Source organism: Mizuhopecten yessoensis, unplaced genomic scaffold, assembly GCF_002113885.1.
Source record: "Mizuhopecten yessoensis strain PY_sf001 unplaced genomic scaffold, ASM211388v2 scaffold6459, whole genome shotgun sequence".
Lineage (NCBI taxonomy): Eukaryota > Metazoa > Mollusca > Bivalvia > Pectinida > Pectinidae > Mizuhopecten > Mizuhopecten yessoensis.
The window spans coordinates 479,275-496,960 of NW_018406560.1; the positions used below are offsets into that span (position 1 = coordinate 479,275).

General features: G+C 37.1%; 1 protein-coding gene across 6 annotated transcripts; it reads right to left on the reverse strand.

The window, feature by feature from the left end:
• Positions 1-6: 6 nt before the first annotated feature.
• Positions 7-17,078, reverse strand: LOC110452202 (mRNA export factor-like). Of its 6 annotated transcripts, none has more exons than XM_021500575.1 (11): positions 16,990-17,078; positions 14,935-15,043; positions 13,141-13,236; positions 11,683-11,775; positions 10,873-10,959; positions 10,128-10,214; positions 7,927-7,998; positions 7,386-7,493; positions 6,780-6,959; positions 1,006-1,200; positions 7-679 (listed from the first exon to the last, which is right to left on the reverse strand). In XM_021500575.1, the coding sequence occupies exons 2-11, from the start codon at positions 15,007-15,009 to the stop codon at positions 590-592; spliced, it is 1,083 nt and encodes a 360-aa protein (XP_021356250.1). In that variant the 5' UTR covers positions 15,010-15,043; positions 16,990-17,078; the 3' UTR covers positions 7-589. The 6 variants fall into 6 exon arrangements, with proteins under 6 accessions (XP_021356250.1, XP_021356248.1, XP_021356249.1 ...); XM_021500573.1 differs by having other exon boundaries at positions 16,985-17,063; XM_021500574.1 differs by lacking the exon at positions 16,990-17,078 and adding an exon at positions 16,294-16,377.
• Between the last annotated feature and the right edge of the window lie 608 nt (positions 17,079-17,686).

Consider the following 17,686-nt stretch of genomic DNA (forward strand, 5'->3'; position numbering starts at 1 on the left):
ACTTCTGGTTTACAAGTGACTGTCCCTTAAAATCAATTTATACAAGTTCATGGACATATGGTCAAAATGGTCTAAATTTCCGAAATTTATGGGTCAAAAGTTCTTCAATATGAAAGTCTGGAAAATAATATTTCCTGATAATTGGAAACAGGACTAAGAAACTTAAATCTGTCCTAAATGCATCACAAAGCATTAATTAGCAGAATGTACAAGATAATATTAAGATGGTAATGAATTCTATTGTACAAACATGTCAAATAACATATAATATATGTGCTACAAATTATTTCAAATTATTTTTCACAGCTATTGCATGAGTCTATTTCTGTAATGAAAACATAGAAAACTGTTGTATACATTAACTGTAAATATATCAAAGAATTCAGATTGACTGACACGTGTATTTACATGAAACAGTGGTCAAGGAAATCTTAAATGCATATGATATACAGATTACAAGTTATACACAATTAGACAAAAAATCTAAATTTTCGCACAATGACACTTTGTAAATTTCAAAACGAAGTCTTCATGAAAGCAGACGCCCAAAGTTTTTAAAACCTGTTGTTCATTTTGTACACAAATGTCGTTATGACTTCTTCATGCTGGGCTTAAGGTCATCAAATCCAGGCCGCAAAAAGATATGAGGTTTCTTCTGGGGGTCAAATCCCTCGTGGCCCTGAAATATATCATTTCAAATGGATTCATAATGTCTTGTCACTGAAATGTTCTTTCTATAAGATTACTACAATTAAGTAAATATCATCATATTAAAAATCTGGCGATTTACTGTACAACAGGAATTAAAAGTATAAATCAACAAGCTAATGAAGACATCTTTTTTTCTTCTTGCTTCAGCAACTAAACAGAGTTAGGGTTATGTCCCTTGGAACAGAAACTGGGTTGGGTAATAAAAGCAATACCTTGGACCAGTCGTAACTTGGTTGGGTAATAAAAGCAATACCTTGGACCAGTCGTAACTGGGTTGGGTAATAAAAGCAATACCTTGGACCAGTCGTAACTTGTTGCATAGGCAAACACGTTCCCCTGTGCGTTGAAGTCACAGGCAGTTAATGGCTGATCAAACTGCTCGGAGGTCTTCAGCTTTGTGCGTGCGTCTTTGTCCCAGAAACTAAATCGACAATCGGAGCCAACTGTTGCGAGTGTGCCATGGGTAGGATGGAACCCAATGTCGTTTACCTGGAAATACAAGTTAAGTTTGATGAACAAGTGGCCCAAGTGTCTTAATCGTCACCTGAGCTGTAATATAGATATCTTCGATAAGATTCATCAGTTTGGAAATTTGTAATATCAAAGTCTTACTTTACAAACAATGTATGTACTAAACCTGTCAAAACGTTTCAAAAACGAGTACAGTCGAACCTCGTTATCTCAAACTCTTTTAACTCGAAGACCCCATTTATCTCGAAGTATTTCTACGGTCCTGGCCAAGTCTCTTCTTTATCTTTGTAATGAAACTCTGATCATTTGAACCCTGATAAGTCGAAAAACTTGGATACCTCATAGTAAGATATTGGTTAAGATAGCGTAAATCATCAAAACATCGTCTACTTCATTGTGTTCGGATTTCATTTTGTCACTTATTAATTGTTTGATACAAATAAAATGCAACAGTACGACATCTCGCCATTCCGTGTTTATGAACATCTTTCGTGAGAAGACTAAATGGGTAAAAAGAATTTACGATAAAGCTTCATACTATAAAGTGTGCCGACTGTCAAAACCATGTTGTTCATAATAAAAACCAAACTTCATCAATGTTGATCAACAGTATTCTGTACTTACTGCCAGTCCGTTTAATGATTTGTACACCCAAACAAACGACAGAAAAAAAATGGTCACAAAGCGTGGTCATGCATAAAAGAGTTCCACAGTTAAAATCACAACTTAGGACAGCTTCACATGTTCATTTTTTTACAGGAGTCAGTATGGCTTTGAAAGTCGATCGAGAGATTTAAGAACAATATGACAATTACTGTTGATTACATCGAGCTGAGGAGGTGTCAGGTGTCACCTTTAGCTTTAATTAATTAATGTGTTACATGTACGATATAATGTTTGTGTGTGTTTTCATTTACAGAATCAACTATGCGGACGCTCCATTACAGTGATTTGTTTTAGACTTGCACACTTTCATTTCTGCATTGTATAGTACGAGGACGGAGACAGCGGGAAAGTTCGATTTTTAAATGTAACTGTACACTTCAGAAGTAAAACTTGACAGACTTGCAAATACAAATGCAGATCTGGAAAGATTTGCCAAGATCTATACTAGCCAAAAACAACATTTAATCACTAGGCCCGTCCATATCTAATAAGAAATTCACAATATGGTCAAACCGTTTTGATCGTGTTAAACGAGAGTACGTTTTTCAGAAATAACTTATATTTACTCTACAGTATTTTTGTAAGCGTCTTAATTGTAAAACTACATACCTGTATTTGTTATATTGATTATATCATTCATCGATTGATTATAACTTAAACATTGGTTATTAATCAAATCAACAAATGCTAGTGCTATGTCCAAACAGCATTTCATACCAAATTTATGAACCCGCATAACTAGAAGTTTTCCCACGACCCCGTCGACTTCGAGATAAAGAGGTTCGACTGTATTGCCTTTGTCATGTATTGAATGAGTGAGCAATTGAATTGTTTATATGTACAACGATGTAACAAAATTGTAAATTTCATGTCTCTCAACATTGGAAGTTTTGCCTATCAAAAGACAATGGGAACACACTGTAACAAGTAGTATACTTGTTGGGTTAGGGTTAGGGAGAGGGCCCAGCTAGATCTACATCTAACCAGTTACCCACTTGATACGGTTTAAACACACTCTCTATTGGTAGGGGAAATGTCAGTCATAGCTCAACAAAGGCACCAGTCGGCCTTGAAATGTTGCAACACATTTAATACTTACATTTTTTGTGTATAAAGTAAAACATTGGTAAGTAATGTAGATATTTCATTGCTGAGATGTGAAGTGAAATAATCAGATAAACAAAGGTACAACTGAGAGATTTCTCTTGTAAATCAACATTTTACAAGCAAAATCCTGTGACACTTGCCTCCAAAATGCCTATGGACTAGTTCCCTCCCTTACCGAGGGTAGGTACGTAAACACTAGGCCATTTCGTAGTAGAGAGAGAAGTTTNTGAGACTAATAGAATCATTCACCCCCTTTGGGGTGAGATAGGGGAATCTCAACCCGAGGGGGAAGATTCTTATGTTGCCAAACACGAGGCTTTGCCGAGTGTTTGGCAACTTAAGAATCTTTCCCCGAGGGTTGAGATTCCCCTATCTTACCCACAAGGGGGTGAATGATTCTTTTTCTCTTACATGTACCCTGTTTTCCCCAATGTGTATCATATACACAATGTAATGATAACGTTACATGCTAAATTCAGGGTTGACGTGACGTTGATGGATTGTTGTCGTGACGTCATTGTATTGTTGCAGTGACGTCATACCATTGTTATAAATAGGGGAATCCCCCCGTCTCAACCCTAGGGCGGAGACAGATAAATCTAGCACCGGCAAAACGGGAGATAAAACTGTCAGGTGTGGGAGAAATGGGTATATTCAATGGATAACACAGTACATTATATGATAAAGTACAAATGTGTTTTTTTTAAAGCTGTCCTTACAGTGTATATGTCCTGCATGCCCTGGGTGGTGCCGTTCGACCGGTGACATTTGAAGGTGAAGTTATCTTTAGGACTGGTTGGGTTGATGTAGTGGATTGCTACTCTTCCCTCAATACTTCCGAGGGCAAAACCTGTTGGAGCATTTGTTTTCTTGTCCGCAAAAATACTTAAACATCGATGCTGAAAATATAAAGGAATACCATACAATTATATGCTTTTTACTTGTCAAATATTTTACTGCAGTTAATATCTCAGAATATTTAAAAGTTATAGAAAATAATTTTTTGAGGGATGGGGGTTATATTTATATAAAATAATCAATTAAACCCTTTTTGCCGATGTACTCCCTATTGTTGTCATACTGCTGTGATTAGAGAGTTTAGATTTCCTAAATCTGGTTATCATGAAAGTGGAATATTACTGACATGACAACAGAAAGCTCTCAGCCAATAAAAATATATTTAATGCTAACAAGTATAAAAATACCTGTCATTTTCCAAAAAAAAAGGATGTTTCTATAAGTTAATCGCTAACATATTCACATTTAGATTTAATGAAAGCAATCATTCATTATTCAAGTAGGTGTTTTTTATTATCATAAATTACCTGGAATTTCAGAGGTGATTCAATCCGGCTGAATTCCTGTGGTCTGTTCTCCAACTGGTAAACAATTAACCCCCTCTCTGCAGTTCCGACCACAGCCATGGGGTATTTCTGTGTGAAATCAAGTTTATTACATACTCACTAATAAATACAGATTTTTTGTATATGCGATACGACACAATCGCTCTAATCCATATCAGCCCTCGCCGTATCACACCCCAAAACCTGCACAGCTCTCTCCGTATCAGCCCGCAAAATCAGTGTCACACCCCTTTTGGAAATGTTTCAATATTTCAAAAGAAAAATAGATCATAAGATAGTAGATCTATCTGTATTCTATAAGTTCAAGTTCTTAATTACTTTGAATCTTTCGACTCATCAGTTACAAGTAACAAAGTGTAATATTTACAGTGCAAAATACAAAATAACATTACACAACATTACACACAGTCACAGCACAGTTACAAGTAGAAACAGTCACAAATGTTTGGAGAGTGCAACTAAGCTTTTTATAATATTGGTAATTAGTAAGTGTGTAATAAACAGAATAAAACATGCCCTTTTCCATATCACACCCACTGATATCCACTGATACTGGGTGTGATATGGAAAAGGGCGTGTATTATCTTATGTTTCCTAAGAATCATTAAAACATAAAAAAAAAAATCTCCATTATTGTGCAAGCACATACTATTTTACTTTCAAGATTTGAAGTGTGATTAGCCAGTTAAGTTTTTAAGTAACCATTTGTTCGTTCATATTTCTTAACAAATTTTCACACAATTTCTGCTATAAACAATAAACATACACATATACTGATAAGCATTTTGATAAGCCAAGAACAAAACATGCGATACAAACAAAACCTTGACCTCAAAATGTGGCCCTCTATCTATTAACAGACAGTATATAATATTTTTTCAATGTTTGCAAACCAACACAGAACAAGAGGACCAGAGGGCCTGTATTGCTCACCTGGATAATAAAGCAACTGTGCAAATTTATTCTCATTAAATTTAATACTGCAACTATTTCCAAATATTTGGTCTGTCTCTCAGCAACACCTGTCCCTTATTTGGTTCCCTTCTTTCTGCCCCCATGAATTTGGATGGATATTTTAAACATATACATGTACCTCAATTTCCCCTATTGGGCCCAGCCACACTGCCCCCAAAAAACAAACCTCCATTTATACATGTACAAAATTCAGTCCCCTTTGCCCATGGATACTCCACACAAAATTTGGTTAAAATGCCTCCAATCACATTGAAGGTGAAGGATTTGAGATTTACCTCAAGTTCCCATATTGGGCTCTGCACCTCTCCACCAAGCTAGGGGGAACACACCATCTGTTTATACAAATCTGGGTTCCCCTTGCCCAAGGATTCTCAACTTAAAACTTGGTTAAATCCTTCCAATCAAACTGAAGGAGATGCATTTTAAACATGTTCCCCCAATGGGCCTGACACTCTGTCCCCAGGGGAGCCACACCCTCTGTTTATACAAATTGAATTCCCTTTTGCCCAAGGATGTTCTAGAAAATGTTCTAGAAAATCCCTACATCGTAGAGAAGGATTTTAAAGATTTACCTCAATTTCCCCTATTGGGCCTGTCCCTCTACCCCAAATGGGGGCCACAACATCCATTGATACTAAATTGAATCCTCTTAGCCCAAGGATGCTCTACACCAAATTCGGTTGAAATCCCTCTAATTATACAGAAGAAGAAGGATTTTAAGGGGAGCAACACCCTTTGTTTAAACAAAATTGAAAACTCCTTGCCCAAGGATTGTTGCAGACAAAATTTGACTAAAATCCCTATATTCCTACAGAAGAAGGATTTTTGAAGACTAACCTCACTTTCCCCCACCCTTCAATTTATACAAAATTGAGTCCCCTTTGCTCAAGGATGCTCCTAGCCAAATTTAGTAAAAATACACTGAGAGTCTTAAGCAGTTATTGATGGTGAGATTTTTGGTAAACTACAGTTTATAAGAACAAAATAGTGCAACCATTTCCGAGATTCCTCTTTGTAAATTGATCATTTCCAAGCTGGTTTTTTGTTTCATACCTAATGATTATGTAACAGGTTTCCGCCAATGTTTAAATAACTTACCACATCAGCACAGTAGCATCTCTCTGGGAGCTGTATGGAGTCAATGGGAGTCGCCTGTCGGGTGTCCCAAAACTGTACAAACAAAACAATCGAGGTTTATCATATACAATAATAGAACAGAGGTATGTATGGAGTCAATGGGAGATGCCTGTCGGGTGTCCCAAAACTGTACAAACAGAACAATCGGGGTTTATANGCAGTGACGTCATACCATTGTTATAAATAGGGGAATCCCCCCGTCTCAACCCTAGGGCGGAGACAGATAAATCTAGCACCGGCAAAACGGGAGATAAAACTGTCAGGTGTGGGAGAAATGGGTATATTCAATGGATAACACAGTACATTATATGATAAAGTACAAATGTGTTTTTTTTAAGCTGTCCTTACAGTGTATATGTCCTGCATGCCCTGGGTGGTGCCGTTCGACCGGTGACATTTGAAGGTGAAGTTATCTTTAGGACTGGTTGGGTTGATGTAGTGGATTGCTACTCTTCCCTCAATACTTCCGAGGGCAAAACCTGTTGGAGCATTTGTTTTCTTGTCCGCAAAAATACTTAAACATCGATGCTGAAAATATAAAGGAATACTATACAATTATGTGCTTTTTACTTGTTGAATATTTTACTGCAGTTAATATCTCAGAATATTTAAAAGTTAAAGAAAATATTTTTTTGAGAGAAAGGGGTTATATTTATATAAAATAATCAATTAAATCCTTTTTGCCGATGAACTCCCTATTGTTGTCATACTGCTGTGATTAGAGAGTTTAGATTTCCTAAATCTGGTTATCATGAAAGTGGAATATTACTGACATGACAACAGAAAGCTCTCAGCCAATAAAAATATATTTAATGCTAACAAGTATAAAAATACCTGTCATTTTCCAAAAAAAAAGGATGTTTCTATAAGTTAATCGCTAACATATTCACATTTAGATTTAATGAAAGCAATCATTCATTATTCAAGTAGGTGTTTTTTATTATCATAAATTACCTGGAATTTCAGAGGTGATTCAATCCGGCTGAATTCCTGTGGTCTGTTCTCCAACTGGTAAACAATTAACCCCCTCTCTGCAGTTCCGACCACAGCCATGGGGTATTTCTGTGTGAAATAAAGTTTATTACATACTCACTAATAAATACAGTTTTTTGGTATATGCGATACGACACAATTGCTCTAATCCATATCAGCCCTCGCTGTATCACACCCCAAAACCTGTATCAGCCCTCTCCGTATCAGCCCGCAAAACCAATATCACGCCCCTTTCTTTTTTGAAGACTTACCTCACCCTTCAATTTATACAAAATTGAGTCCCCTATGCTTAAGGATGCTCCTAGCCAAATTTAGTTAAAATACACGAGAGTCATAAGCAGTTGTTGATGGTGAGATTTATTGGTAAACTACAGTTTATAAGAACAAAATAGTGCAACCATTTCTAAGATTCCTCTTTGTAAATTGATCATTTCGTTGCTGGTTTTTTGTTTCGTTCCTAATGATTATGTAACAGGTTTCCGCCAATGTTTAAATAACTTACCACATCAGCACAGTAGCATCTCTCTGGGAGCTGTATGGAGTCAATGGGAGCCGCCTGTCGGGTGTCCCAAAACTGTACAAACTAAACACAATCGGGGTTTATCATATACAATAATAGAACATAGGTATGTATGGAGTCAATGGGAGCCGCCTGTCGGGAGTCCCAAAACTGTACAAACAAAACAATCGAGGTTTATCATATACAATAAGAGAACATAGGTATGTATGGAGTCAATGGGAGCCGCCTGTCGAGTGTCCCAAACTGTACAAACAGAACAATCGGGGTTTATCATATACAATAATAGAACATAGGTATGTAAGGAGGCTCCAACCCTTTGCAACTAACCAGCAGAATGTGTTGAAACTTTCACATAATGCTTATGCAACTCTGGAAAATGAAAATCTAAGTATTACTATTGACAGAACAACAATAAAACATGAGGTTCCATGGGGCTGCATTAATATTACTCGACCAAGTATTGATCTCACACTGGTAACTTTAAAAGTGGAATAAAATAAAGCAACAGGCAATATATCAGTATCTTTGACTGTTTTATACTAAATTGAGTCCTCTTTGCCCAGGGATGCTCTACACCAAATTCAACTGAAATCCCTCTAATTGTACAGAAGAAGGGTTTTAAACATTTATCCCTATGTTCTCTCTAATGGGGTGACCCCACCCTAATGTGCTCCTAGGAACCATATAGTAAATAAAACAAAAATCTAAAGTAAAAGAATTTATTATAATAACAGGGAGCTTGACATTTGACCTTTGAAGCCTGAACAGTGATACCAAACAAACACTTGTGGTAATAAGGAAGCAATAAATGATGTAGATGTACATCTGTTAGCTCTATTTCAATGCCATCCCATTCATCTGTGTGTTATATCTGGTGATTCTGGATATAAGGGTTCACTTGGGTGATTTATGAAGCAGGTGTTCGATTGTCAATATTAGAACTCTTCAATGTTTATAATATCGCCAAGCAACCTTGAATATAATATATTGATAATGAATCTCGTTGACCATAATTTTTCTACATCCTTTAGTTGTAGGTAGATATTTGAGTGTCATATATAATATACCCAATTGTATGTTTGTAAATCCAGCAAGTTGGTCGATTTTTCACTTTACAAAAATACCATCCTCAATGTTACCATGACAGCTAATCGCAGCCCAATCATGGAAGCGGTGACAAGAATGAAAGTTGTAGTCTTATGGCTAACCTGCCATATTTTCCTTCGAAATTGGTCAAGTGTGATCTTTTTCCATAAACTTTCACCCTTTAACTTTGACCAATGACCACCTATATCTACTAAGGTGCAGAACGCAATGTTACCATAGCATGTATATATATGTATAAACTGTTGAGGGGTGCATGAGATATCTTGTTCACAAGCCTTTTACTTCAAAAGTGGTCAAGTGCGATCTTTGACGGTGACCTCTGACCCTTTGACCTTGACTGATCACCACCATAATCTCATCAGGTGTAGAACTTTATATTACCACGCTATAAAGTATACATCAGCTAAATGTGTACAGGGTTACATGGAATATCTTTATACATAAGCTTTTCACTATGGACAGTCAGATGCACCGACAAATCAGAGGCATGGTAGTCTAGTGGTAGGATGACGGGCTTGTGACCGAAGGAAGGCTTGCGGGTTCGAGTCATGTCATGACACTGTGTTACATCTTTGAAAAAGATACTTTACTCTGCTTGTTCCAGTCGACTCGTCTCTAAATGAGTACGTGATTGGGCAGCTCTAGACTTGTTGAATGCTAGCTGTGAGCGCAGGAATGGCAGCACCGCCTGTATATATGCTCCCCAGGGAGTTGTGAAAGATATTTGCTGGTTGCAAAGGCCCTATATAACCACGGATCATAATTTGTGAGCCTCTTTGAGACGACCTACTAACTACATGTAGGTGGTGATAAAGCGGTATATATATAAGAACCTCTTTGTATTATTATTATCAGTTTATTATGAAGCGTTTACTTTATACCCTGTCACTGAATGGAAATAGATGTCTTGACTTTAACAATTAACTCTTTTTAATATTAAATATCTGCTGCATAAATGTAAGTGTTTTCTAAAGCACTGATCATATGCCTTTAAATAAACTGATTCTAGCTGAAAAACAGCTACCTTATAAAATATTTTAAAGAGCTTGGAGTATGTGTCTGGTTGATTTACCGACCTTGAGAGTCTTGTCCCAGCTGCCTGTCATGACACAGCTGTAGTTGGGTGCCTTAATGTGGTGGATAGTCTTGATTGGGGCGTCGTGCTAAAAGGGACAACGTATTAACGTCAGGTAAAGCAGTGAGGTACGGTCCAAATACACATTTCTGACTACTCACGAATCTAGCAAATCAAACACACATGATACATGGCATACATTTCATATCAAATATCAAAGTATAGAACATAACGAACACAATAAGTATAACCAACGACATTCACATAGAAAACACCACACAAATCTACAAACAACTTATTGACGGTTGGCCATCTAGGCTGGGTCAAAAAAAGAAAATAGACTAAACTCTAAATCTGCAGATGGAAAGTTTGAAATAATGGTTATAATACAAATCTATATAAAATGAAATTCTTTTACGTAATTAAACAATATGTAAAATCTCACATATAAACAACAACATTCAATTATAAACAGTTGACTTTATTTAGTATATGATAAGTGTATATATTTTTTATGAAAGTTGAATTGACATAATGGTCAGACAGAAGTCATTCTTCTCTACTCTATTCTATTTTATGGGCAGTGTAGATCAAAGATGAGACCTGTTATATGTCCTACGGTTGATGATATGCTGAATTCCTATACACAGCTGTGTTACCTGTGTTACCTGTATGGCCTGGTTACTATTCCTATACACAACTGTCTTACCTGTGCAATCTGTATGGCCTGGTTACTACTGTCTTACCTGTGCAATCTGTATGGCCTGGTTACTATTCAAATCCCACATTTTCGCAGTCTTGTCACAGGAGGCTGTGAAAACTTTAGTACCATCCTGTAAAACATTAACAGACAAATAATTTATTAGACTAAAAGCAAATATCGCTCACCTTGATATTTAAGCAGTCATAGCAAAATACTCTCATTAAAAATTATACTGTTCTACAAATATTTAATTTGCAAACTTTGTCGGCTTTTGATTATTCGGGAGTCATTTTTTTTATATATTGACCCCTGTGACCTTTAAAGTAGGTCAAGATCATTTCCATTCGCAAACTTTGTCGTGCTCAATCCAAAGAAATAACCAGACAAATATTTAGATTCTATACCTTTCAGTTCTTCAGAAGACGTCATTTGAAGTGTTTGACATATTTGACCCTTGTGACCTTCAAAGTAGGTTAAGGTCTTTTTCGTTCTCAAACTTTGTCAGGTTATATCCCAGGATGCCACCAGCCAAATATTATGATTCTGTAGATATATTTAACCCCTGTGACCTTGAATGTAGGTCAAGGTAATTTTCGTATTATGTTGGGCTCATACCATGGAAGCTTTTAGCCAAATATCATGACTCCGCCCATTCTTCAGAAAAAGTAGTTTAAAAGAAAAGTTTGTTATGGACAATGACGTATACAACAACGCTATTTTCATACAATACCCAATATTAACCCGGAACCAGTATCAGGTTGATAAGAATGTCTCTGAATGATATGAAAATTACAATCGATAACCTCATAATATTTCATACATCAAAATCATGACCATGTGACGTTTCACTTACATCGCTCCAGTCACAGGCCAGGATAGGGCCTTGGTGAGTCTGCTGGGCTTTAGGCACTGTCTGGCCGGTCTGCTGGACCTCCCAACATCGAATCTGTTCAAATAACAGACAGTAAAATAAAGAGATACAAACTGTATGTTATACATAGTCATTACACCCAACAGCATTGATGCTGACATAGATAATAATCTCACAGGAAAAATGTCTCCTTGATCATGTAACAGGCACATTCAAATAGATTTCTTCACAATTGTATATATAGATCTATCAGAACAAATATCCGTGTTAATCAAGAGATTCATTTTATACAAATTAAAAAATAAGAAATCGTGCCAGGAATAATTGAAATGATAAACAATATTGCAAAGGGTTGATCAGGTCTAAAGGCAAGGGAATCAAACATTTAAATTAACATTATATTTCACAGCTGTCCACTACAAAATAGGTCTGGGACAAGGGCTAAACTTACATTATATCCTTGCTGTCCGCTACCGGGGAGGTCTGGGTCACTGTGCCTGAGCTAAACTTACATTATATCCTTGCGGTCCACTACAAGGAAGGTCTTGGCCATTGTCCGAGAGCTAAACTTAGATTGTTATCCCAGCTGCCTGCTAGAAGGAAGGTCTGGGCCATTGGCCAAGAGCTAAACTTACATTGTTATCCCAGCTGCCCGCTACAAGGAAGGTCTTGGCCATTGTCCGAGAGCTAAACTTAGATTGTTATCCCAGCTGCCTGCTACAAGGGAGGTCTGGGCCATTGTCCGAGAGCTAAACTTAGATTGTTATCCCAGCTGCCTGCTACAAGGGAGGTCTGGGCCATTGTCCGAGAGCTTAACTTACATTGTTATCCCAGCTGCCCGGTACAAGGAAGGTCTGGGCCATTGTCCGAGAGCTAAACTTAGATTGTTATCCCAGCTGCCCGCTACAAGGAAGGTCTTGGCCATTGTCCGAGAGCTAAACTTACATTATATCCTTGCGGTCCACTACAAGGAAGGTCTTGGCCATTGTCCAAGAGCTAAACTTACATTGTTATCCCAGCTGCCCGCTACAAGGAAGGTCTTGGCCATTGTCCGAGAGCTAAACTTACATTGTTATCACAGCTGCCTGCTACAAGGGAGGTCTGGGCCATTGTCCGAGAGCTAAACTTAGATTGTTATCCCAGCTGCCCGCTACAAGGCAGGTCTGGGCCATTGTCCGAGAGCTAAACTTAGATTGTTATCCCAGCTGCCCGCTACAAGGCAGGTCTGGGCCATTGTCCGAGAGCTTAACTTACATTGTTATCCCAGCTGCCTGCTACAAGGAAGGTCTGGGCCATTGGCCAAGAGCTAAACTTACATTGTTATCACAGCTGCCTGCTACAAGGGAGGTCTGGGCCATTGTCCGAGAGCTAAACTTAGATTGTTATCCCAGCTGCCCGCTACAAGGAAGGTCTTGGCCATCGTCCGAGAGCTTAACTTACATTGTTATCCCAGCTGCCTGCTACAAGGAAGGTCTGGGCCATTGTCCCAGGGCTGAACTTAAGACAACTGACACTGTCATCTGGAGGAGACGCAACCTGTAAAATAAACCATACTATTTATATTCTTTCTTTCCTGGAAACAAAAGAGCAGGCAGGTTGGTGCACACGGTGTTCGCTCGAATTCTCAAGTAATTTTAAACAGATTATATTTAAACTTCATGGGAATGTTAATTACTAATACTATGAGAGCTCGGACAATTTCGATAACCACCTTTATACAATGGAAATTTACTTAGTTATGCTCTTTCAATAATATAATAAGTTGCTGAAACAGTGTCTGCTTGATATCTCAAGTCTTTTCAACAGATGAATTTCAAACTTCCTGGGAAGATTATATTGAAAGCTCAGAGGTGTTTGATATTCACCATTGTCTGACTATTTAGACAATTGCTGGAACAGTGTCCAAACAATATCTGAAATTATCTGACTAATTTATGGAGTTATTCCCCCTGAATCAGTGGTGTGAATGTTATCACAATTATCTCATCATAATTGATAGACTTATTCCCCTTGGTTTTATTAATGATGTACTATATACATTCCAAGATATTTCATCGCACTCAATGATCTACCAGGCATGTAGACCATATTAAAAGCACAGGGGAGATGAAGTTGCTGAACATCAAGGTCAAATTCATTGTGGGCCGATTGGTTCACCTATTTGCAACATCTCCTTGATTATTACTTTTGTTAATTGTGTCTCAAAAATGAGCTTTTCTTTTCACCTATTAGTGAAATGACACTGTGCAGACTTGTCTATGAAATTAGCTTGTGACAGTGAATTAAATGTGTGTGTGTTATATTCCTTCATCGATTATATTTGTGTGTCTTTGGCTTGACATTTGAACCACTTCAGTGACTTTTAATTTCTTCCTTCTAATTTTTGGACGGAAATTAAAGTGCATAAAAGAATCAGTGCTTCAGATATAGGAAGCTGCTAAAAAAATCGCCAACCACTGGGCTTTTCTGTTCATATAGGTGTATAGTACTAATATTAATGCCCCGCCCAGTTTTTTAATCATTCCTGTACCTTGATGTGAATCACACCAGGGCGATTTTAGAATTAAGTAACAACATTCGAGTCTGCATCCATACATTATTTTGTAATATGAACTATATCTGTTGATCTCCTATGAAACTTGAAGTTAAACTATGCCTAAAATGTTGTTAAATTGTCAAGTTAATGTAGCAAGGGCAATCAAAATCTGATTTGACCACCATGTTGGAAACTTCATCCCTCTTTCGATATAGGTCAAACCATAAATATGGGTGTCATGACCCAATATCGAAATTGTAGTAAACATGGCCGCATCATCAGTAGAAACACTATATCTGGCCATGCAGGCCATATATATAAACGGATAATTGAGATAACATCACACAGGATTTGTCATGACTTCCACCCCCCCACCCCCCAGGAAGGACTTAGCTATTTTCTGAAAGAGTATTTTTCATTAGTAAGGATTCATTATTTCAACAATTATGCATTATTTTGATAACATTTATGATATGAGGCGTGAATTATATGTAATCTTATAGATAAGCACTTTTGTTTTTGCTCCATTAGTTGGCATAGGACCGCTTCGCAACTCTGAAGACGCAATATATAAAAAGTGTCTCGTAGTCAGAATCTTTGTTATCGCAGCTAATAGGTGTAGCAAAAGAATATGTGGCAAAATCAACTTCCTTGCCCTAAATGTCATATATACTGACCTCAATGTCATATATACTGACCTCAATGTCTTTCATTGCATTTGCGTTTGTTGAGGCTGTGCTGCCAAATGAATTATTTGACCCAAATATGCTCATTTTTTCTAGAGACCACACTCAGAAGCGTCAATATCTGGAAGAAATCACATTAAATATTATTATCACACATGATACAGAATATTTCCAAAGTAAACTTAACATGAAAACATGGGCTTATACATTATCAGGTTGGGGAAAACCACCAACTTGCGTATACTACACAAACTCGCCTATTAAAATCAAGTTGGAGTATGGATTTGCTACTAAAAATAACCCAAATTGCTTTAACAGTAACTTTTGCAATTTATTATTAAAAATTGCATTTTGACAAGGTAAATAATGTTTTGCTGAAAGATGTTTGCTGAAAGCGTTGGCTACTTAGAAACTTGATGTAACTCTGCCGGAAGTATTGCATCTAGTTTTGGTATTTTTCCACATGCAAATAAAGTTTATTTTTGCATATGTATGATGTTTCATGACTAAATAAATGCGACCTGGACAAACAATTTGAAAAAGTTAAACTTAAAGTGATTTTGGCTATTTTTAGTAACAAATCCATATCCCAATTGTCGTATAATAGGCGAGTTTGCGTATTATACGTAAGTTGGTGGTTTTCCCTGACCTGATTATTAGTTCCTGGATAATACTTATAAGGTGATGCAAGGTGTGTTCCGAGTTCCAAATAAATACACATGCACAGGGGCTCGAGCGGTTTCGAAAGTTAGAATTTTGAATGTGTATAAACACCGGATAAAAAGTGTTGCTGTTAATGGTTGTGTATAGGTTTATTACAACCGGAAGTATCCCGAAACCGAGCCCCTGTGACGATCTACGCACACTAGACTAGGTACTTGGTACAAATGTNAGAATTTTGAATGTGTATAAACACCGGATAAAAAGTGTTGCTGTTATATACTGGTGTGTATAGGTTTATTACAACCGAAAGTATCCCAAAAACGAGCCCCTGTGACTATCTACGCACACTAGGTACAAATGTAGATCTTGCATAACATTTAACATGCTACTNCCCCCCCCCCCCCCACCCCCACACTCAATGTAGTGCTATGCTCAAACTGTTAAATTAAGATACACAATTCTTGCTACTATGCGGGGCAGTAAATCTAAAGTGAATCTAAAATCATTACAGTGGTTTACAGTAGACATAAATAGATCAGGGAATTTCCGCTTTCAGAATTGACTTGGTACCACCAGGAGTGGGGAAAAACTGCGAATATGACATAAACACACAGTTACATTATTGCTCAACACATCTTACCGACAGCAAGTTATAAAAACATATATGTCATATAAAATATAAACAATTATTTCAAAAACGTGCCTCACTTTCTTCGTCCCCTGTAAATTGTAAACGTAATTAATACTACCGTTTAACACGTTACAACCACTATGCAGAAACATGATTACGCCTTTATTCATCAGGCTACTAATGTATAGATCTCAGTAACGTTTGGAAACATAGCGCTGTCAACAAAACGCTTATTTTGTAAAATTAAAGATGCAAGCTCCTTAATTGTTGACAATCTGTTGAATTAACCCAAACACTCGCGGATGCAGGGGTGTTGCCCTATATAGCTAGTTGTCCGGGCAAAACACCATTTTTTCCGTATCCAAAATTAATCTGACCCAAATATATTTGCAGATTTTCTCTCATTTCATAAGTACAAAGTGAATTTCTCATTAAAAAGTTGAACCNACCACACACACACACACCACCACCACCCACCCGCACACCCAATGTAGTGCTATGCTCAAACTGTTAAATTAAGATACACTTCTTCCAACTATGCCCACTGCGGGGTAGTAAATCAAAGTGCATCTAAAATCATTACAGTGGTTTACAGTAGACATAAATAGATCTGGGGATTTCCGCTTTCAGACATTGACTTGGAGTCGGGTAAAACTGCGAATATGACATAAACACACAATTACATTATTGCCCAACACATCTTACCGACAGCAATATATAAAAACATGCATGTCATATAAAATATAAACAATTATTTCAAAAACGTGCCTCACTTTCTTCGTCCCTCGGTAAATTGTAAACGTAATTAATACTACCGTTTCACACGTTATAACCACTATCGAGAAACATGATTACGCCTTTATTCATCAGGCTACTAATGTATAGATCTCAGTAACGTTTGGAAACATAGCGCTGTCAACAAAACGCTTATTTTGTAAAATTAAAGATGCAAGCTCCTTAATTGTTGACAATCTGTTGAATTAACCCAAACACTCGCGGATGCAGGGGTGTTGCCCTATATAGCTAGTTGTCCGGGCAAAACACCATTTTTTCCGTATCCAAAATTAATCTGACCCAAATATATTTGCAGATTTTCTCTCATTTCATAAGTACAAAGTGAATTTCTCATTAAAAAGTTGAACCAGGTTTTTCCATGGCTTCACCTAGCCAGCAATTACAATAGGTGTAGGCCTGAGAGTTTCCCAAACACCACTGATTTTCATTATTGTGATTATAATATGTTTTTTCCAGTTTCATAGATTTTGCTCCAGCATACCGTTTACCTTTTACTATTAATTGTGGTACGATGTACAGAATACCTCATATTAATTTGATGTTTATAGCGGTATATCCCAAAAGTGGAATTAAAACAAAATATTCAATTTATACTACATAATTCAATACATATTTCCCCAATGTTTGTGCAGAATGCACACGAATGTATCATTTTGCATCACTAAACATGGGACT

Excerpts from the sequence above, each read along its gene's own strand:
- LOC110452202 (XM_021500575.1), bottom strand. The coding sequence starts at position 15,009 with ATGAGCATATTTGGGTCAAATAATTCATTTGGCAGCACAGCCTCAACA. Across the intron at positions 13,237-14,934 it reads ATGCAATGAAAGACATTGAG|GTTGCGTCTCCTCCAGATGA; the intron begins GTCAGTATATAT and ends TTTATTTTACAG. Across the intron at positions 7,494-7,926 it reads GATGCTACTGTGCTGATGTG|AAATACCCCATGGCTGTGGT; the intron begins GTAAGTTATTTA and ends TATTTCACACAG.